Below are 20,671 nucleotides of genomic sequence, written 5' to 3' on the forward strand. Positions count from 1 at the left end.
GGCAGCTAGCACTTATGGGAAGCACGGCATAATGGGTGGACTGTGTTGTACACCTGAAACTGATGTAACATTATGTGTCAACTCTACTTCAGTAAAAAATACAATTTAAAACAATAAAAAGAAGGGTGAGAAGAAAGAAGCAAAACTTTGACCATCAGTTGAAAGTTTCCATTTGTCCATCGTGGATGGTGTGTGTCACACAAAAGTGTGGCTTGATGGTCTGGGGAGGTCTGTGTCCTCTCTATCATCAACAGTGGCTTACTTTTTATTCATGGAATTCTCCGAAGAGCTTGAAGCACATTTGCTGCTCTACTCACTGACGTTGTGTTACCCACATGCGCTTTGGTTTTGCGTGTCCTTCCTCTGTGCACTCCAAATCAGGAGCAGGCTGGAAAAATTTTTATGAGATAGAAATGCATTGTTTTGTAGTCTTCTTGTGACTATCTAATTTGTTTTCCCGAAGCCTAATCAAATGCGATGTGAAGAACAGCCAACAGAAATACCATTTATTGAGTGAGGCAGCAAAGGTAAAAATCTGCTGAAACAACATGCTCCGCGGCGCCCAAACAGCTTCTCTGGGGAAAACTGGAGAAGGAAGAGCAGGCTGTTAAGGTTATAGAGAGTGCAAGACGGTTGCAATGGACGTGGATGGGAGTCCTGGTGCTATTAGTTATTAGCCATGTGACCTTGAGCAAAACTTGAGCTTTTGGGGCTTTCGTGTCCTTACCGTGAAGAATGAGGATCATAAAATCCATTTCCAACAGTTGTTGAAAGTCCTGCTTGAGTTACCCTGTGCACAGTGGCTCAGTGCTCTGTGAACAGCTGAATGAATATCCCCTCCCCCTTGCACTGCACATGCAAACCCAGATCTCCCTGATGACGAAACTCGCACATATCACCTCTTTTCCCACCAAAAGTCTTCAGCAGGGTCTAGCAGAGCTTTAGTTGATCTGTGGTCTGTTGAATTAAACCTTATAGTTTATATAGGAGACACTGAATAAAAAACATCCAGATTACCTTCACCTGGATCAGATTCCAGCACAGAGAGACACTATGTACCTGTGGTCCTTGTTCTTTTGGATCCAGAGGGTCGACTCAGCTGAGTGACTGAGCCCCGAGAGTCTTGGTGACAGGATTGGCCACTTCCGCATGGGCTGGCACACGCCAGACACATACATATCCCCCCAACCCCCCCGCTCCCCCGCATGGGCAGGTCAGATGACCACGGCACAGTTGGATGAAACCGAGTCAAGAAAACCTCACATAAAAATACATTTCTTTCCAAAATGCGCCACCATTTTGTAACTGGCAGTGATAGTCTTGGCATTCATTGAAAACACCCCAGGCTGCTTGGGGAATGAATTTCCTAGGGTTAGTCATTAACAGGCTTCCTGCTTTCCTCCTCTTTTGACAGGCCCAGCTGTGAGATACAGTAAGTTCAAGATGTCAGAGGCCAGGCCACCCCCCCTGCTCGGGCAGCACACAATGCACATCCTGAGGGAGGTCCTCGGATACAATGACAAGGCCATTGGGGAGCTGTTCAGCGCTGGAGTGGTGACCCAACACGAAGCCGAATGATCAAAAATGCTCTTTCTCAACACCACAACCTGAATGTACTTTGTTAGCAAAGGCAATCTTCTTTCTGGACCCTTTTCCCCAGTTCTGGTGCCTGCCTCTGCAAAGAAAAGTTAGAGTAATTCCAGATTTCCTGCCTGGCGCCTCCAGAATGGCTCTGGTATCAATGCATCTAGTGCTTTCTAAATGTGCCCCACCTTCTACTCCTTACCATTCTCCCCCCACCCCAGATAATAGATTAATTGTGGATTGGTGGGATTTTTTTTTTTGGTAAAGATTTTTTTTTTCCTGGAAAAATACATTCCTCATTCTAATTACATTAATAGCCTAAACGTTTGCCCCTCCAGCCCACGCAGGTCTGAAAAAGAGCAGATCTCTTGCCATTCTCTACTGGCACATAAAGTCTTCATTTAAACCTTTGTTAGGAAGTCAAAGCAATAAGCAGAATGACAGTTTCAGTGATTGATTTTAAACAGAATAACTTAATTTTGAGCTCATGAGTCCTTTGTTAATCTGTAATTTAAACCATGGACTTTGCTGATGTCCGTTAGGAAAACTGAGCTTCATTCTCCCCATGGGGGTAAATATTTGCTTTATGTTGTATTTCTCTGATTATTTCATGATATGTGGCAGAAAATCAATTTTCATTGCTGCATTTTGGGGTGTATGGATCTATCTGCATTAGGGGGTGGAAAGTGGCTTTTTTAATCAGCACCTTATTTTGAGCCAAGTACAAATGCAATAGGTTTTTAAATGAGTGTCAAATGACCATCTAGGTATTGAATAATGTTTATATAATAGGAGAATGAAAGGAGAACATTCTTTTGTAATCTGAGCACTCACTGTAGAAGAATATATAACGCCTTAATATTGAGTATTGGCATTTAAGTATTAAAGTATTTGTCAGAGAGCTTAAAGTATAGAAAACATTTTCTGTCCAGGAGATGGCAACTGATTTGACTCTATGTTCCAGGATAAACTGTCGCTCAGGCTACCAGTCCCCCAAGCCCAGGTATAGACCTGTGCATCACATGACCTCATGATCAGTCTCCCGACATGATCTGAAGTCATGACCTTAAGGCAAACATTTTGCCATCATTTTATGACATACCACGTGGCAATTGAAAGTTAAGTTAGAGGTGTTCATCTTTCAAACTGTGAGTTAGAGCTGGTTTTACTTTCATGCTCTTTTTGATTGAGATGATTTGAGCTATTTATCCATGCTGTAAACCCCAATATATTTCTAGAATCAAGGATTGCAAATAAATAGGAAATGTGTCTTCTCACAAAGCCTCATGGGACTTTTTTAGAAGAATGCCTACGAATTCTTTTTTTTTTTTTAAAGATTTTATTTATTTATTTGACAGAGAGAGACACAGCGAGAGAGGGAACACAAGCAGGGGAAGTGGGAGAGGGAGAAGCAGGCTTCCCGCTGAGCAGGGAGCCTGATGTGAGGCTCGATCCCAGGACCCTGGGATCATGACCTGAGCCGAAGGCAGACACTTAACGACTGAGCCACCCAGGCGCCCCGAATGCCTGCCAATTCTTGGAAGAGCTATTGTCCTCCCTGCTTTGCTCTTTGTGGATGTTTTATTCTGAGGCACTCCTGCTGTGATTCCGTTAGTTAGACTTTCATCCTACAAGGGTAATGCCTTCTGCAGTGCTCTCCCCCCAATGGCTAGCTCACAGATATACATTTGGAGACATTTGCTTCAGGCCAGGTATCTAAAAGAAATGCCTCCATGTCTATACAGTCAGTAATGAAAATGGCAAAAGTTGGGATGACAGAGAATTGGCAAAAGCACATGATCTTGAAAACCAGATTCATCATTTCTCCTATGGGTCCAAGTAGATATCTTGAAATGCAAATTACTTGATTAGTGAAGAAGAGTTACCGCAGGAGACTGTCTCCAGTGTAATTGTGTATCCAGATTTCCACCTACACGATTCAGAATGATCTGAGAGAACTTTGAAACTGTTCATCACCCGACAGAAAGCATTTACTCTCCTGAATTAGTGAGAGAAATCATTTAGAATATGTTTCAAGTTCAGATCGATAATTAGTCCTGAAAGAAACATTGTGCTGGCTAAAATTGCTAGCAATATGTCCAGATCAAGTTATGCTTATAAACAAATGTGCTGTTTTAATTATCAGGGCCTATTTTCTTACACATTCCCAAAGCTGAGCACACTACTAAGAGACCATATGCTCAAGTTCAGTATGTGTCAAGGCCCGCCTTCTGGCAGGTTTGTGTCTGAGGTTGACTTATAAATTCTTCGAAACTTAGTGGGTTAATCATTATGGAATTGAGGGTGTGTCCACAAGCAACTAGTCTTCCCTCTCTTGATTTTTTTCCTTAAACTTTTTGCTGTCATGATTTTCTGGTTAATCAAGCACGATATTTTCTAGCATGTGCTCTAATATTCCGAATGTTTCCCTAGAAGAAGAGAAATGAGCATTGACCAAGTGTGTGTGACTAGTCCAGTTACTTGGACTAGTATTTTGTCTTTGGTCCGTCTACTAGGAGTTGGAAGTACAATCTTGATTGTAAAAACCACATTTCGTATGAAGTCATTAGACTACCTTACCCACATAGCCCCATACTGGGGGCCTTTTGCATGAAGACTTTGTGACCCCTGCTTTTAGCCTTTTTCAGGGAAATTCACCCCACTCCTATGTTACCTAAATTTGATATTTCACCACTGACTCTTTCATCCCATGACATTAGCATGTTGTCTGCTTGAAAAGCTTTGTAGATGTGAGTTTTGTTTGTCATTCTCCCACATGGCTCAATGCTGCCTTCATCCGTAGGACTCTGAGAAAGAATGCCAATCCCAAGATGAACAGACTGTCCAGATCTGCCTCTCCTCTGACTGCTCACTGTGGATTCTCAACTGGCAAAGGAGATGAGTGTGAAAAAGGCACATGACTCAGCCTCCATGCCCTGACCCTGGACTGTTCATATTCAAGCTTGTTCCCAAGATTATGAAATTCTTCTTACATTTGCCTCTATTTATGGGAGACTATCTGCTATAGTGAGCCCTTATAATTGATGAGATTCTTAAGATGCAGTCTGCCTTAAAAAAAATCGTTGTTCACCTTGAACACTGTAGTATCAACAATCCTTAGGAGGCCGGAATATCTAGCTCACTTCTTTTCCTTCTTGATTTTGAGGTACTAGGACTGGTATATTCATCATTTGATAAGGAAGATGAAAAAGTTAAAAAAAAGATACATACTTCCATTCCAAACAGCAGTTAAGAAAAACAAACAAACAAACAAACAAAAAACACATCTCAGAGGCTATCATATTGGTGTGTAGAGGTTTTCTCAGATATCAGGACAAAATTGTATTTCTTAAAATTCTAGTATAGCAATACCAGGGTTGAATGTTTTAAAAATTGCTACTTTCCTAAGATACTTAAATAGTTTCTCTATATAGACATACCAAGCTATCTTCTGAGCACAAATGGCCCTGAACTTTTAAACCAGGCTGGCTATATGCAGGACACGTTTATGTGGCGGGATTAGTGGGCTATAAGCAACTCCAACAGACACGTTTCTCCCAACACCCAAAAACAAGTCTTCCAGCATCACCCTAGAAGTACTATAGACAAATGAATGCAAATACTTTGAACTCATATATTTATTCCACACACTTGGGGGGCGGTGGGAAGTGCAGAAGAAGGAGAGTTTTGAAAAAAAAAATGAGAGTTGGAATATGTCAATTTGATTATCAGAAAAGGAAAAGAGAAAGCATGCTCTTCTCTGTGGCGCCTGGGTGGCTCAGTCATTAAGCGTCTGCCTTCAGCTCAGGTCATGATCCCAGGGTCCTGGGATCGAGCCCTACATCGGGCTCCCTGCTCAGCGGGAAGCCTGCTTCTCCCTCTCCCACTTCCTCTGTTTGTGTTCCTTCTCTCGCGTCTCTCTCTCTCTCAAATAAATAAATAAATCTTAAAAAAAAAAAAAGAAGAAAGAAAGCATGCCCAGGTCAGACAGACCCAAGGGCACATTTGTTCTAGAGACTCTGGTGAACCTATGAGCCCAGCCTTACATGTAGATGCCAGGAGGGAAGGGCAAGCTCTAGAAGGATCTCAAACACTACCTGGGAAATAGATTTCATCCACCTCAAAATTTTTCTTGAGAAATAGCTTTTTTCCCCCTATTCCTTAAGGCTTTCACATTAAAGGGCCTACCCAATCGCCTGTCTCTTTGCAACACTCTTAATGAGAGGCTGTGGTAAGCAGAATAATGGCCCACCAAAGATGCCTATGTCCTAATTCCCAGAACCTGTGAGTATGTCACTGTCCTTGGCAAGAGGGAATAAAGGTTGCTAATCAGCTGACCGTGAAATGGGGAGCTTATCCTAGATTATCCTGGTGGGCTCTGTGTAATCACAGGGGTCCCTCACATGTGGAAAAGAGTCAATGTCAGAGAGATGTGATGTAAGAAAGACTTTAAAAACCATTGCTGGATTTGAAATGGATGAAGGAATGTAGGCATATTCTAGAAGATGAAAAAGGGCAAGAAAAAGGGATTTCCCTTCAAGCTTTCAGAAGGAACACAGCCCTACTTGATCCTTAGCCCAGTGAGACCGATTTTTGACTCATTTTGGACTTCCAATCTCCAGAACCACAGGGCAATACATTTGTATTGTTTGAAGCCACTAAACGTGTGATATTTTGTTCTAGCCTCAGTAGGAAATGAATACAGAGGCTGTTCTGCCTCTGTTTGAATGTCTGAAGTGACAGAAAAATTACTACTTTGCAAAGTGATCAATTGACACCTTGTAACTCCATTTTTTTCTTTCTTTTTCTTTTTTCCTACCTACCACCTTTCCTATCTTTCTTTTTTCTCATTCTTTGAAGCTCCCGTCCTTCCTTTCTTTCCCACTGGTAATAATATCCTTTCTCCCTCTGTCTGCACAGAGTTCTAGATCCCTGTTACACAAACCTATATCCCCAAACCTGCAACTGACCTTCAGAAAAATAAAACTAGCTCAGTAATTTGGAAGGTAACTTGTGGTAATTCTGGCCATGGCTTTACCTCCACTAGCAATCCTGAATTAATCTCTGGATGGGGTGGTCCTCAAATAACTGGCTGCCCTTTTTTTTCCCCCTGAAACTCAGGAAAGGAAATGAAGGAGTGATCCAAATGCTACTCTGGGCTGTGGCAGAGCCCTCCGGCTTACTACCTCTCTGTCCCATGTCCTCAGTCTTTAGGAAAAACAAAAACAAATAAAATATAATACAGAGCACAGTTTAGACTTTGTGACAGTCAGGGTCCTACTGTTGTAGTTACTGAGCCTTCAGCGGAGGAAGGAGAGGGAGGGCATGATGGTCAGTGATTCTGCTCCAGCAACTAGGCTTTGGCCTTTGTTTCTTGCTCTTTTGTAGAAACAGTGGGCTTACTCAGTCCTCAGGTGGTGATTAGTTTGTACCTTGCCATTTGAGTCCAGAGGAAGTGGTGCCTTCTTCTCTACCTTGGTTTTGCCATCTGTTAAATAGGAAGAGTGGATCCTTACAGCAACCTTTGCTTTCTTCTTTCAACAGGATGAAAAACACTTTGACATATCTCTCTTCCAACTCCCCCTCCCCTCCCCCCTCCCTTTCTTTTTCTTTGCAAATTAACCACAGAACAGTCTCTTCTACTCAAGTTGGTTTCTTTGGCTTCTGACCACACAGATGGGAACAACAATGTTTTCCTGCTCCTCATCCCATTACCAGCACCCTTTCCTCTTGCCCAGAACTGCACACGTGCTCACCCTGAAGCAAGCCACTCAGCTTCTGAATACACAACTGAGTTGCTGAAAGAAAGTAACGTGAAACTGCCATAGGAAAATATCTTTTTTTCCACCTCTTTACCTCATTGTGACCCCCAAGGAAAAACTCAGATTTCCATAGCCTCTCTTGGTATGAGACATGGCAACAGGTGTAACACACATTCACCCTGAGGGTCTTGGATTTGTGTTTTTAGATTTTTATGAAGAACTTCCTGGCTGTTCTTGACAGGAGCTTTGAAATACACTATTAATGAACATTATTGTGTTCTTCCTTCGGAGAGGGTCAAGGAAATTGTAGCATCCGTTTTGGGGGGACTGTTCAAGAATCGCTATTTCTGGGGGTAGAAAACGGAAGTATACTTCCCCAGCTAGGATTGCTCTTTTATACAGCCAAACATGCTTGCAGTGGTATTGGCACAGACTAGAAGTGCAATGACACACAGGTCACCTCTGGAAACAGTGCCCAGTGATTAGAATCTTCTCAGCCCGATTTGCTGAACTGTGCAATGGGAAAGGTCTGAGATAGGATCAAACTAGTGTCCCTATTCTTAAAAACATGACAGATTTGGAAATATCCCATCACTGAAGCTTCCACTTCTGGGCCCATGTTTCCCATCGTCTGAGTCTCAAACATGGTGTCTGGTTCTCCAGCTTTACTTTCTGGGAGAACTTAAGTGAAGGGATGTGGGCTCAGTGTGCAAGCAGAGGCAGTGCTCAATTAGCTGAACTCACTGACAAAATCATGGAGGGATGATGGGAATGGAAACACAATGTTTTGTACAGCTACTCTCATATGACCCTGGTGACATAAGGTGAGACGAGTATGGTGGGTATCTGCGTAGTGCACTTCTGGGGGAAGATTTATTAACTCAGCAGCATGAGCACTCAGATCTAGAATAGGTCCAGTTGGGGGAGGAAGAAGACTCTGCCACTAGTCAGTTTTATCTTTAATTTCCTGTACAAAATGGAATCAGATTTACTCTATTCATCCCTATAAAACAAGAACTCTTATTGTATTCTTTTTTCTCTCTTAGGATACATACCAGCTATAGTTTAGCAATGCTGGCAGATCTGTTCATGAGTTCTGTGACTGGGGTTAAATTTGAAGCTAGTAACATCTAGTAAGCATGGCATATAAAGCACTCTTCTAGGTAGACTTAAATGTATTAACTCACTTAACAAGCATGCCTGGGAGGGCCTGACAGATGCTCCTAAAGAGCATATCCTCTAGCCCACCGTATTCATTGGGACTAAGTGATACCTGCTGTTATTACCATGATGCTACCCTCAGGTCACATCCCTAAAGCTCATAGGCCCAGGACTTTTGGAATCTTCAAAGGGGTGAAGGACAAACAGGTCAGGAGCAAAAAGACCGTAGTCCAAATCTTTTAAACCTTTGGAAATGATCTAAAACTAACAAGGTTCCCAAGAGGATCAGCTGAGCTCAAACACTGTCAGCAAAACCCTGATGAAAGTCTTCTCAGGTTGCTACTTCAGGGAGATACTACAGTTTCTCATGTGTTAAAAGTCCTAAGAAGATATACTTCTACAAAATAGGACCTTAAGATGTTTTCCCCACCCCAGCAGATTTTTCTTTGTGTAAATTTACAGATACAAGCTGTCATTTCTAGTTCTTTTTAAAGGTTAAGTGGAGTCATAAAGTTGGTTGATTAAGTAGGTCAAAGCAGCTCTCCCAAAGACAACTGCTGAGAACAACGAGAGAAGGTAGAGCTCTTGGATTTAACCACTTAGAGGAACATCACTTGTGCTGGACAATAGCCAGCACACTGTTGAAACCTAAAGAGACATTCCAGTGTAAATAAGCCTTGGCTTATCTGAGATGATTGGAAAATGAGTGACACCCATTTCCAGTTCCATTTCACATTCTCCTGGGACAAATGAAAGAAGTATGAGCGATGTCTAGGATGATATCGATGACTCTGGCGGGAGTTAACATTATATTAATAGGAAAATATTCATTTGTGTAAAAGCCTACTCATTCAGCAAATCCAGTGAAAAATGTATTCTCCCAAATAAGAAGATACAGCAGTGAACCATAAAGATACTTCTTTTGGTTTGGAGCATTTTCAAAGTATTAGAGCAGAGAGAAGAGGGAAGTACTTCTCGGTGTTTTTCTCTTGACCTGTGAATGAAGCTTCTTCTGATCTCTGCAGTTGGAAGTGATCCCTGCATCTTGTTTGCCATCTTAGTCCTCTGTATTTACCTGACCACAGCAGTTATCACATCTGAGTTATAATTACTGGTCACCAATTGCTCTCTCTCATTGAACTATAATATCCTTGTGGGTACCTTCATCACCATCTCCAAGGATTATCATGATGCTTACTCTGTAGGAGCTCCACAGTAAATATCTGTTGGAGAGACATTCTCTCACCCACCAGATTACATGTTCTCTTAGAAAGGAACTGGTAATATTCATTATTTTCATTGCTCATGGTGCCTGTAATAGGTGATCTGCAAAAATGGTCATCTTCAATTCCTCCTTCCCTACATGCACATATCTCTGTTCCTCTCAAGAGATGCACTTTATTTCCCTTTTCCTGGAATCTGGGCTGGCCTGGTACTTGACTTTTTTTTTTTTTGGTTAAACTTTTTATTTTAAATAATTTTAGATTTACAAAAACTTCCAAAAATAGTACATCGAGTTCCCACATACTGTTTACCCAGTTCCTGCTAATGTTAACATTTTATATAACCAGTGTACAATATCTAAGGCAGAAAATTAGCATTGATACAGTACTATTAATTAATCTACAAATGTTCAAATTTTGCCAGCTGTCTTACTTGGGCAGGGAAAATTCTAAAAGAGTCCCTAAGATTTGTAGTCTCTGTTGTATACACTCTCTCCCAGTTATTCATTTAAGCACTAATCTAAGTGCTACTATGGGAAGGTTTTGCAGCTATAATTGAGGTCCAAAAATCAGTTGACCTTGAGATAAGAAGATTATCTGGGTGGGCCTGACCTAATCACACAAATCCTTTTGAATCTAGGTCTAGAGGTCAAAGGCATTAGACCAAAGATTTGAAGACATGAGAGAACTTTCCAAAAGGGTATATTTTCCAAAAGTGACTCGCTTTGACCAATAAAATGAGGTGGAAGTGATACTATGTGAATTCTAGGTGAAGACTTGAAAAGGTGTAGCATCTTCATCTTTTGCTCTTGGAAGTCAACAACCATGAATGAAGTCTTACCATTATCCCCTGAGGAAGCCAATGGCCATTATCCTTTGAAGGGGGGGCAGGGCACTTGGAAGTGTACAAAGACACCGGACACATGAGTGAAGCTTCTGTGGGCCTCCTGTCCACCTCAGCAACCACATGAATACAACTAAGTGACCCCAGCCAGTGCCACATGGAGCAGAACTGCCCAGGTGAACCTTACCCCAATTTCTGACCCACGTAAATTGACGTTTAAGCCACTCTTTTGAGGTGTTTTTTTTGTATAGCAATACATAAGTAAATGTCTAACTCAGAGAAGGATCTCAATAAGTATTTGATAAAAAGAGCTTGATGAATAGTTTCATGGAATCTTGGCTAGTTGAAATAGGAAGTAATATGTTATGGTTTATTATTTATTTTTTCTATTGAAAGAGGGCAACTGAAAATCTGCTTTTGTTGAAAGTTCTTCTAAACTGAATCAGCTTACTATTGTCACTTGAGGAATGGAGTAGTTTGAATTATTTTGATTATGTGGTACCTCAGGGTCATCATTCTGACAAGATCATTCTGACACCATCTTCAGGTGAAACTGAGGACACTTATGTCAGAAATTGTCATGTTTCTGATCTGGGAAGAAGTTAAACTTAGGAAAGTTTTAAGTTATTGAGGGGTTTCCATGGGAGGCAGCTTCTAGGATGACCCCCAATGGGCCTCACCCCTACTTCAGAACTTTGTGCTGTCCCTTCTCACATTGTACCAAGGCTGATCTGTGGAAACAATAGCATATAGAAGAGGTGAAAAGGAAGCTTCTGTTCTCTTTCCCTCTCTCCTTTTCTCTTTTTATCTTTCTCTCCCATCCTTCGCTCTGGGGGAAGCCAACTGCCATGGAATGAGCAGCTCTATGCAGAGGCCCACAGGACAAGGTACTGAAGCCTCTGGCCAACAGCCAGTGAAGAGCTGAGGTCTGCCAATAACCACGTGAGTAAGTCTGGAAGCAAATTCTCCAGTCTCAGTATAGCCTGGAGATGTCTGTAGTCCCAGGCAACAACTTATTGACATCACAGAGCCATGCAGCAAAGCTACTCCCAGATTCCTGCCCCTCAGAAACTGTGTGAAATAATAGGTAGTTGTTGTTTTAGCTTTATTTTTAATAGATTAAGTTAGCTTCAATTTGGGGCAATTTGTTACACAGCATTAGATAACATATAGTTCTCGATTGGATTATGACAAAAAGTTATTTTTAATATAAGACTTTCAGTTTTGACTTGCAATGTTGTATTTTTTGTCAGTTATATCCACTCTTTGCTAAGTGTGATGCACTTAGTTTTTTGGGGGGGGTGCGGATTATGAACAATAATGTTGCCTCCGAGGTGGAAATTACAGCCATAATGGTAGAGTTGGTGGAGTGGGGGAGTGGAATACAAATACTGATGAGAAACCTCTGACAATACTGATGAGAAACCCCCTCAGAATAACTTCATAACCACAGTGTGTTCTAGACCCAGTGGTTCTAAAGGAGAGGGAGCAATTTATCTCCCATGGGATATTTGACAGTCTGTAGAGACTTTTTGGTTCTCATAACTGGAGCAGCAGGGGGGACAGTGTGCTCCTGGCATCTACTAAGTAGAGGCCAGAGATGCTGAGAAACATGAGCAATACACAGGATAGCCCCACAACAAAGAATTATTCAGCCTAAAATATCAACAGTGCCACTATGAGAAATGCTGTTCTAAAGGAAGCTGGTCCTTGAAACAGAAGAGCAGGTGCCTAATTGTCACCTCTATGTTGTTTTTTTTACATTACGTAAGTTTAAGGGAGAAGGGAGGTGGGCTTCTTGAGGCATAATATAATCCCCAGATGAAGCCTACAGGTTTTTCTATGGAAATGTGAAATCTCTTTTGACTTCTTGTGATAAGTCTGTTTTCAAAGGGGACAGAGCAAAACATTCTAGTTAATGGTGGGAACTCAGTTGTTTTTCATAGCGACGGTTACATTAAAGGCATAAATCAAATTGTCGGAACAATTTTAGTCCTTAATATAATCAGAGAACTATAACATGCCCAACTGACAGTGGCCAGATCACATTCCCCTTCTGGGTTGTAGTTTATTCTGTAGGGTTAGGTACTTTGATGAGGTAATTACTGAGATCCTTGTTTTAAATTCTTCCATTCTATAGTTCTTTCATTTAGGGTCATTCTATGGATGTACATAGTATAGACAAACTGATGGACAGGTTTGAACAATACTATTCAAAGGAGAAAGACAATTTAAATGAGGAATTAGGAGTACGCCTTTTGGGTATCTAGTAATCTAGAATGATAGGGAAGTAGAGTGTTTACAAAGTTAACAAATAGGAAGGGAGAATACCCACACAATCCTTGGCACATCTTCTTATCTCTTTGACATAAGCACTCTGCAAATGTCTGCTCTGGAGAAGAGTTGAGGGTCTCAGATCAGGGCTAGTGGATCAGATCGCAGTTGTAGCCTCAGCAGAACCCAGCTGAGCCCTTGATCAGCACATGCCCAGCAATTCCCCCCACATCTCTGAAAGCCTTTAGGTCTGGATGCAATAGGGTCTTCCCTATCACATGGAACTTTTGAGGGGGATCTGAGGACATTAGAAGAATAAGCACGTGTGCAAAGCATTAACCAACACTTGCAATTCTGTCCAATTGTTCTGACAAGGTTAAAGTAAGGACCAAAAAACTCATTGACAAGCTCCCACTGGAAAAAGTTACCTCACCAAAGGAAATGATATTTCAAAGAATTGAATGGAAGAAGAACATGTAAAGGTCATAAGATAGAAGTTAAGCCTAGATGATAACTTTTTCTTGGCCCTACTCGTCAACTCTATAGACCTACACAAGTTACACCTAGAAGATATGCAAAGGGGAGGCATCTGGCATCCAGACTTTTGTACCAGTTTGTTGATTTTATTCAACTATCAGAACATGACCAGGCTCCTGGATCCACCCATTCCTTTCCATATCCACAGTTACCATGTGAACCCTCATCCGTCTTGCTTCCTCTCCTTCTTGACGTTTCTGTCATTTCTGTCCTTTCTTCCAACCCCGGTTTAAAAAGTCACCTGTTTAGGAAGACTTTTTTTTTCCTAATAAATATTTTTAAGATTTTATTTATTTATTTGGCAGAGAGAGAGAGAGCACAAGCAGGGGGAGCAGCAGGTAGAGGGAGAGGGAGAAGCAGGCTCCCCACTGAGCAGGAAGCCTGATGCAGGGCTCGATCCCAGGACCCTGGAATCATGACCTGAGCCAAAGGCAGACGCTTAACAACTGAGCCACCCAGGCACCCCTGTAATCAAAACTTTAAATGATCTTTTAAAAAAATGATTTATGTATTTATTTCAGTGAGAGAGTGCATGTACATGAGCGAGCAGGGTGGGGTGGGGGTGGAGGGAGGAAGAGGTAGAAGGAGAGTGACAAGAAGACTCCATGCTGAATGTGGGGCTCAATCCCAGGACCTTGAGATCATGACCTGAGCCAAAATCCAGAGTTGGACGCTTAACCAACTGAGCCACCTAGGCCCCCTCAAAACTTTGAATGATCTTTAGATAAAATATAATAAACAATTTCACAAGAACCTCCTAAAAATATCTCTTATGCTATACCCAAATGTGTATTTATGTCTATGTGTGTTTACTAGAAATCACGTTCATCATTGGATAGCTTCCTCTAAATCATTACCATTTGGATTCTAAGCACTTTGATAAGCATTTTTAGACATAGCCTGTGTGAAGGTTGATTTTGAGATATTTCATGGATTTTCAATAATGTACTTGGAGGCACTGATGTATATACTCAGTGAGTAGAGCATGTGTGTGAGTTAAAGTTCTTCTCAATATGCAAACCTTTTCTTTCTCAAAAGCTTCAAACATAACTCTCATCCAAAACCCACAAACTTTTGAGACTAAAATGACAGGAACTTCTCTAGGGGGTTGTCTTTACTATGAGAGAACTTTAGTGTCTTGTTTGTTTGTTTGTTTATTTTTTCTTAGAACCTTAACCTTTGCACACCAAGTGCTGACAGTATAGAGACTAGACTTTGAGATTTTTGGTTCTGGAAATAACAGCCTGAGTGAGTTATTAGATACTTGAGGATTTGCCTCTTAGGATGCTGAATCATGTTTGGTTTTACATTTCTAAAACATTCTCATCACATCAAATTGTTTCTGCACATGTGAGGGTCATATATTCTGAAAAATGCACAGTGACGAAATCAGGCATGATGGAAAACTGATGATTGAAACAAAGCTCTGGTGTGCACTGCCCCTCCCCTTGCCCACTCAGTTCACTCCTCTTCTGTGTGCCCCTAACACCTCCCTCACCTTCCCTGGGATGGAAAGTATCCTAGTTCCTTCTCTTCTGGTAGGGCCTGGATTGTCTTCTTTTATCTTTTCTTCTTTGTTTGGATGGGACAGAGTGGAGCTTGGGACTTAATTTTAATTCCTAACAGTAATTTATCTTTGATTTTTCCTTTTTTGTAAAATCCTAGTCTTGTTTTCTGGATGCCATCTTGTTTAAAATCCCTCTGAGAGTATTAGTTAAAAGTTTTCCCCTTTTCAAAAATATTATCCTCTGTTTCCTAATTATTTCTATTTTCTCTGGTGTCATTTTTCCTGTTTTGCTCTGTCACGCTGCAGACTTCCTCTAATTGTATGCTGATCCTCAGCAGTCCATTCACCTTCAGCAATGGAACAATGGTCACCTGGTTGGTGTTCCTCTGTGGGTGGGACTGATTGTCAGGTAGGCTTCACTTCAGGGTGAACATGTGGGGAGTTGACCATTACATTAAAATACCAATTTGGGAGGTGCTTTGACCTTTGGTGTCAGTGTGCATATCAGCTGTCCTAACTTTTCTAGACAGATTTTGTTTTGTTTTGTTTAAAAAAGAAAAGAAGTCTGCTCTTTTTCACCTGGATGGCAAACACTTTTTTTATTGGGCATCATTCCGTGTGTAGGTGGGCGGATGGGGGGACATCATAATGTCACTGGGTGGTTATACAGACTTTCACTTACACCTATTGTCAGTTCTGTGTTATACTCTACAGTCAACATTCTTTTTAAGGACACTGTCCCCCTGCAGACCCCCAACACACCCACACACACACACACACACACTTGAGAATGAAGCTTTCTCAATCTTACTTTCTAAATTACCCTTCATCCGTGGGGCACCTGGGTGGCTCAGTCATTAAGGGTCTGCCTTCGGCTCAGGTCATGATCCCAGTGTCCTGGGATAGAGCTGGCATTGGGCTCCCTGCTCCGCGGGAAGCCTGCTTCTCCTTCTTCCACTCCCCCTGCTTGTGTTCCCTCTCTTGCTGTGTCTTTCTTTGTCAAATAAGTAAATAAAAAACTTAAAAAAAAATAAATTACCTTTCGTCCAAACACTGCATCTTCCAGAAATTTTGGAATTTTCTTGTCTGCTGGCAACTCCCATTATATCCTGTTTCTCATTGTTTGTTAATGCCAGTACAGTTGATTAACCCACTTCCACTAATGTTGTTTGATCAATGAGCTCAAATAATAAATTATTTGCTATAATTTATAGATTATTTATAAGGAAAATTTAAAAACATACATAAAATTAGAGATAAAAGTATAGTCACCCTTTCTGTGCTTAAAGTCCAGCTTCAATAATTGTCAATATTTTGGGACACTTACCCATCCTCTTACTCTCTTTTCTTGGAATATGCAGAAGAAAATTCAGCCATCCTGTCATTTGACCCGTACATACCTCACGATACATCTCTAACTGAGAAATACATGTGTATGTGAGCTCATACCTGACAAAACTAACAATAACTCCTTAGATTACATAATACACAGACATTATCCAAATTGTTTCACTTATCCCAAAAGTGACATTTTAAGTTTGAGTTGTTTGAACTGTGATTCACTATCATGGTCCACAACATGTCTTCAGTGGTCACATTGCTTAAGTTCCTTTTACTTTATAACAGTTCTTCTGTGTGTGTGTGTGTGTGTGTGTGACTGTGTGTGTGCACATGGGTGAGTGTGTGTGTATGTGTGTGTTGGGGTGGGAGGAGGTTCATATTAAATTTGCCAGCTCAGGGGCTCAGTCATTAAGCATCTGCCTTCAGCTCAGGTCATGATCCCAGGGTCCTGGGATCGAGCCCTGCATCAGGCTCCCTGCTCAGCGGGAAGCCTGATTCTCCCTCTCCCACTCCCCCTGCTTGTGTTCCCTATCTCGCTATGTCTCTCTCTGTCAAAAAATAAATAAAATCTTAAAAAAAAAAATCTGCCAGCTTTGCTAGGATAACAGATGACCCCCAAATCTCAATGGTACAACAAAAAATGTTAATAAAATTTTTGTTTCTGGCTCTCGTTGCACATTGTCTGCAGTTTGGCAGTGGTTCAGCTCCTTTCCATGTGTCTTCTTATTCTGGGACCCAGCAATTTGTGTCAGGATGTTCTAGCCACAGAAATAAAAGGGCAACAAAGCCAGTGACAGGATGGTCGGCAAAGCTTTCTTAGATGTGGCCTAGTCTCACTCGCCATGGGGCAAAGCAAGTCATGAGGCCCAACCGGTATCATTGGGACAGGAATGTACCCAGTTCCACTGTGAGAGTGGCTGTCCAAAAGGCAGTAGGCACAAACGTATGATCCACTTATGAATGAATAATCCTTCCTCTTGCAGGAAGGGGGAATGAATAACTGGGCAACAATAAAATCCACTGCACATGCCTTTGATCAATTAGAGAAACTAGGTCATTTGTTCTGTAGACTGTCCCATGTTCTGAATATGGCTGATTGCTTCCTTATGGTATTGTTTGATTTGTTCTTTTATGTCCTGGACACTGGTATTGAAACCTAGAAGATTGAATGGATATGAATTGGATATTTTTTAAGGCAAGAGTACCTCCTGGATATTCTTCATATGTACTTCCTGTTGAACCACCTCTGAAGCCACAGTACAGTTGATTAACCCACTTTCACTAATGCTGTTTGATCAATGAGCTCAGTTGATATCAGCCTGATCCTTCCATTAAAAAGTCCCCTACCAACCTTTCATCTTAAGGTTTCAGCCTCTATTCATAATTATTACCTGGATCCATTGTCTCATTAGTGACTGCAAAATGATGATTTTTTTCTAATTCAATCCATCTTTATTTATTACATAAGAATAATAAAAAGTTATGATGAAACTGCCATATTGAATCATAACTACTAAATTTATTTTCTATTTTGGGGGTCTGAGTAAAATTTTATTTGAAAAAATTTTATTTAAGGCAGTTGAGAAATCACTGAACCAGAGGATCTCTTGAGTACCTTTTAGCTTTAATGGTTTATAATTCAGTGACCTGTGCTGAACCCATGTTTCATGAGAGGACAAAGAAGGACAGCTGGTGGAAGTTCTATTGGAAGTGTGCAACGGTAGCCAGTTAACTTCTCCCTCTGGCCTCAAGGAAGCTGGGTTATGATAAAGCCATGGAGGGTCCCCCTAAGCAACAGCTTCTCGTAAGGTGGAGGGAGGTTGACCTTCAAGCCTTCAGTCCTTAGAAGCCATACCAAATGATTATGCCAACTTGTACATGTATATGTACCTCATACCAATATATGATATAAAGCTGCAATTAAAAAGCATAAAAAATATAACCTCGATCCTTATCTTCTCCCCACCCTCCACTATAAGACCTTTTCTATCCTGTAAAGCACCCTGGGACTATCCCCATGTTTTATGGGATAACATGCATTCCCCTGTTCTCAGAAACATGGAAACATCCATCACTAACCTCTTCTCATGACCCATCACCCAAAGCCTTGGCTGCTTTGAAACCATAACCTGCCACTACTGAAATACACATTTCTGCTATATTCTCTGACTTCCTTTGAAGTGGGAAGAATTCCTCTCCATATTTATGTTCCATTTCATCACATGAATAGAAAAGCAATTTTCTTGGGCACCCAATGATTTACAGAGATTTTAGTGAAACAGCCCTCTAAAGCTGAACCCACTGCTTCTTCTCTTGTGACTCAGGCACATGTTTATGGGACTTAAGAGCATGGATCATCTGAATGACAGCCACTTGATTATCACGTATCAAATTCTCCTTCTCTTGCTTCAGCTAGGACATGCAGGGGGCCCCATGTCCTGATATAAATGAGGACATTGTTGGGTCTTTTCTTAACATGAGAGCTGCAGTGACTAGTTATGCCAAGTAAAGCAGCAGGATGGGAGATTGCCTCAGATCTCAAGTGCAGTGACATCCTTCCCCATGTGGATGTTGACACTGGCTTCTGCTGCATAGGGTGGTCCTGCAGAGAGTCAAGATGGAACCTTGCTGATAGAAGGATTATGTTTATTCTGAGGTCCTCACTCCCTCCTCAGGGAAAGCCGATTGCAGAAGGAACAGCAGGAAAAACTGAATGGAAAGCCTTAGGAAGCAGCCTAATCTAGGGCAACATTAAGACCAGTGTAGAAAAATGTACGTGTAAAAGCCAGCAGAACAAGAGGGTCACTTGGTTTGTGAGGTAAATCAACATTGGCTCTAACTGTCCAAATCCCTGAGAAAGTTTCCTGTTCTCACACCTTTGCTTGCTTCCAAGTTTCCTTTTAGACTAGTCTTGGAAGTTCTGAAATGTTCTTGTAGACATGAAAGCAACTCACTAATCCTGCCACAAGCAGGAAGGTCTCCTGTTACCTTACAGGCAACAGATGATGATCCATCAGGCTGAAAATTATGGAGGGAAAATTCTTTAATTTATGAAGGTTATGACATATCAAACACTAAAGTTTAAGTTCTTGAAGTCTGGCCAGTATAAACAATTTTACATAAAGCTCTATTTACTCCTATTCAGAAGCAGTTAAAATGACCCAGTTGTTCTGTGATGCATGGGACCCTGGTGTCTATCATCAACTGATTGGATTTCTTTGCAGTCAGGTTATAGAGAGAACCATCGTAACCCCCTTAGCTGCTGGTACAAATTTATCCTCTTTTCCCCTATGGAAGGCGATACCCAATGATCACTGTAGAATTTATACTATTTGTAGCACACATCAAGGGAATGTGTGTGTGTGTGAGCTCTCCAGATCCCCAGTGTCACTAACGGAAGAAAAGCATAGATGTACTCAGTGTTAGAACAACAATAAGGCCCTTAGAGTGATGCTCACACTAAGTGCTTGTGAAGTCTGCTTCCCGTTGAATTTGGGTTAAAGTTGACTTAAAATAATAAAGATGTTGCAGGTGAACACTGGCCTTTTAGAAAGTGTATAAATTTAGTTGCTTAAACAGAACAATAAAGCAAGTCATTGACTTCTTAGTCCAATTTTAAAGACAAGAAAAAGGGGTGATCAGAATTGATGTTCTATCAGATAGAACCAGATTCATCTTATTTCATTTATTCTAGAATCAGTAATTTGTCCTTGGTATTTCTTAGAATGATTTCCTATGAGGTGGGGGCTCAAAAAATTGGACCCACATCTACCTGTCCCTTTTGTACACTTCTAGAATATGTGGATCAGCTTGCTTTCCTTCTTTCTTCATAGGGCTCTTTCACTGCCCTAGCCCTTGGTTCTGACACCAGAGTGCTCAGTGTTTAATGGAGAATTACCTTCACAGTTACTCAGATTCTCATCCTCATGGCTTAGTCGCCCTGCCTAACTGAAAGCAAGAGATTCCACTAAGGCAATCAGAACTCGGTGCTCCTGACTTACACTGGTGTGGTCAGTTCGCCAGGCCTCACTATGCTTTCTTTTTATTTATTTATTTATTTAAAAAAAATTTTTTTTTAAAGATTTTATTTATTTATTTGACAGAGAGAGAGATAGTGAGAGCAGGAACATAAGCAGGGGGAGTGGGAGAGGGAGAAGCAGGCTTCCCGCCAAGCAGGGAGCCCGATGTGGGACTATGCTTTCTTTTTAATAATACAGGCTTGTTAATTAAGTATCAGTCCAGCTCATGAGCTGCATGAGGTGGAGATCTGTCCCATGTATGTTTTCCCAGGTATATAGCCCCATCAAAAGCAGCCTGTTTCTGGTAATTTGGTGCGTTGGCCCCAGTAAGCCAGCTACAATTTATTCCTGTAGTCAACTCCATGTTGACTTAGAAGACCTTGGGGGTTGGAGGACATGGAAGCAGCAATTCCCATTGG

The 20,671-nt window shown here is 41.3% G+C and overlaps 1 protein-coding gene across 1 annotated transcript in view; it reads left to right on the forward strand.

Moving 5' to 3' along the window:
* Positions 1–16,816, forward strand: part of SUGCT (succinyl-CoA:glutarate-CoA transferase) — a 641,807-nt gene extending 624,991 nt beyond the window's left edge. The window contains exon 13 of the mRNA XM_081799712.1: positions 1,415–16,816. Within this exon, the coding sequence (XP_081655838.1) occupies positions 1,415–1,578 (164 nt within the window). The 3' untranslated portion in view covers positions 1,579–16,816. The remainder of the gene's footprint in view (positions 1–1,414) is intronic.
* Positions 16,817–20,671: the final 3,855 nt, after the last annotated feature.

The sequence above is a fragment of the Leptonychotes weddellii genome, chromosome 12 (assembly GCF_054177405.1).
Source record: "Leptonychotes weddellii isolate Sample4059 chromosome 12, ASM5417740v2, whole genome shotgun sequence".
Taxonomy (NCBI): domain Eukaryota; kingdom Metazoa; phylum Chordata; class Mammalia; order Carnivora; family Phocidae; genus Leptonychotes; species Leptonychotes weddellii.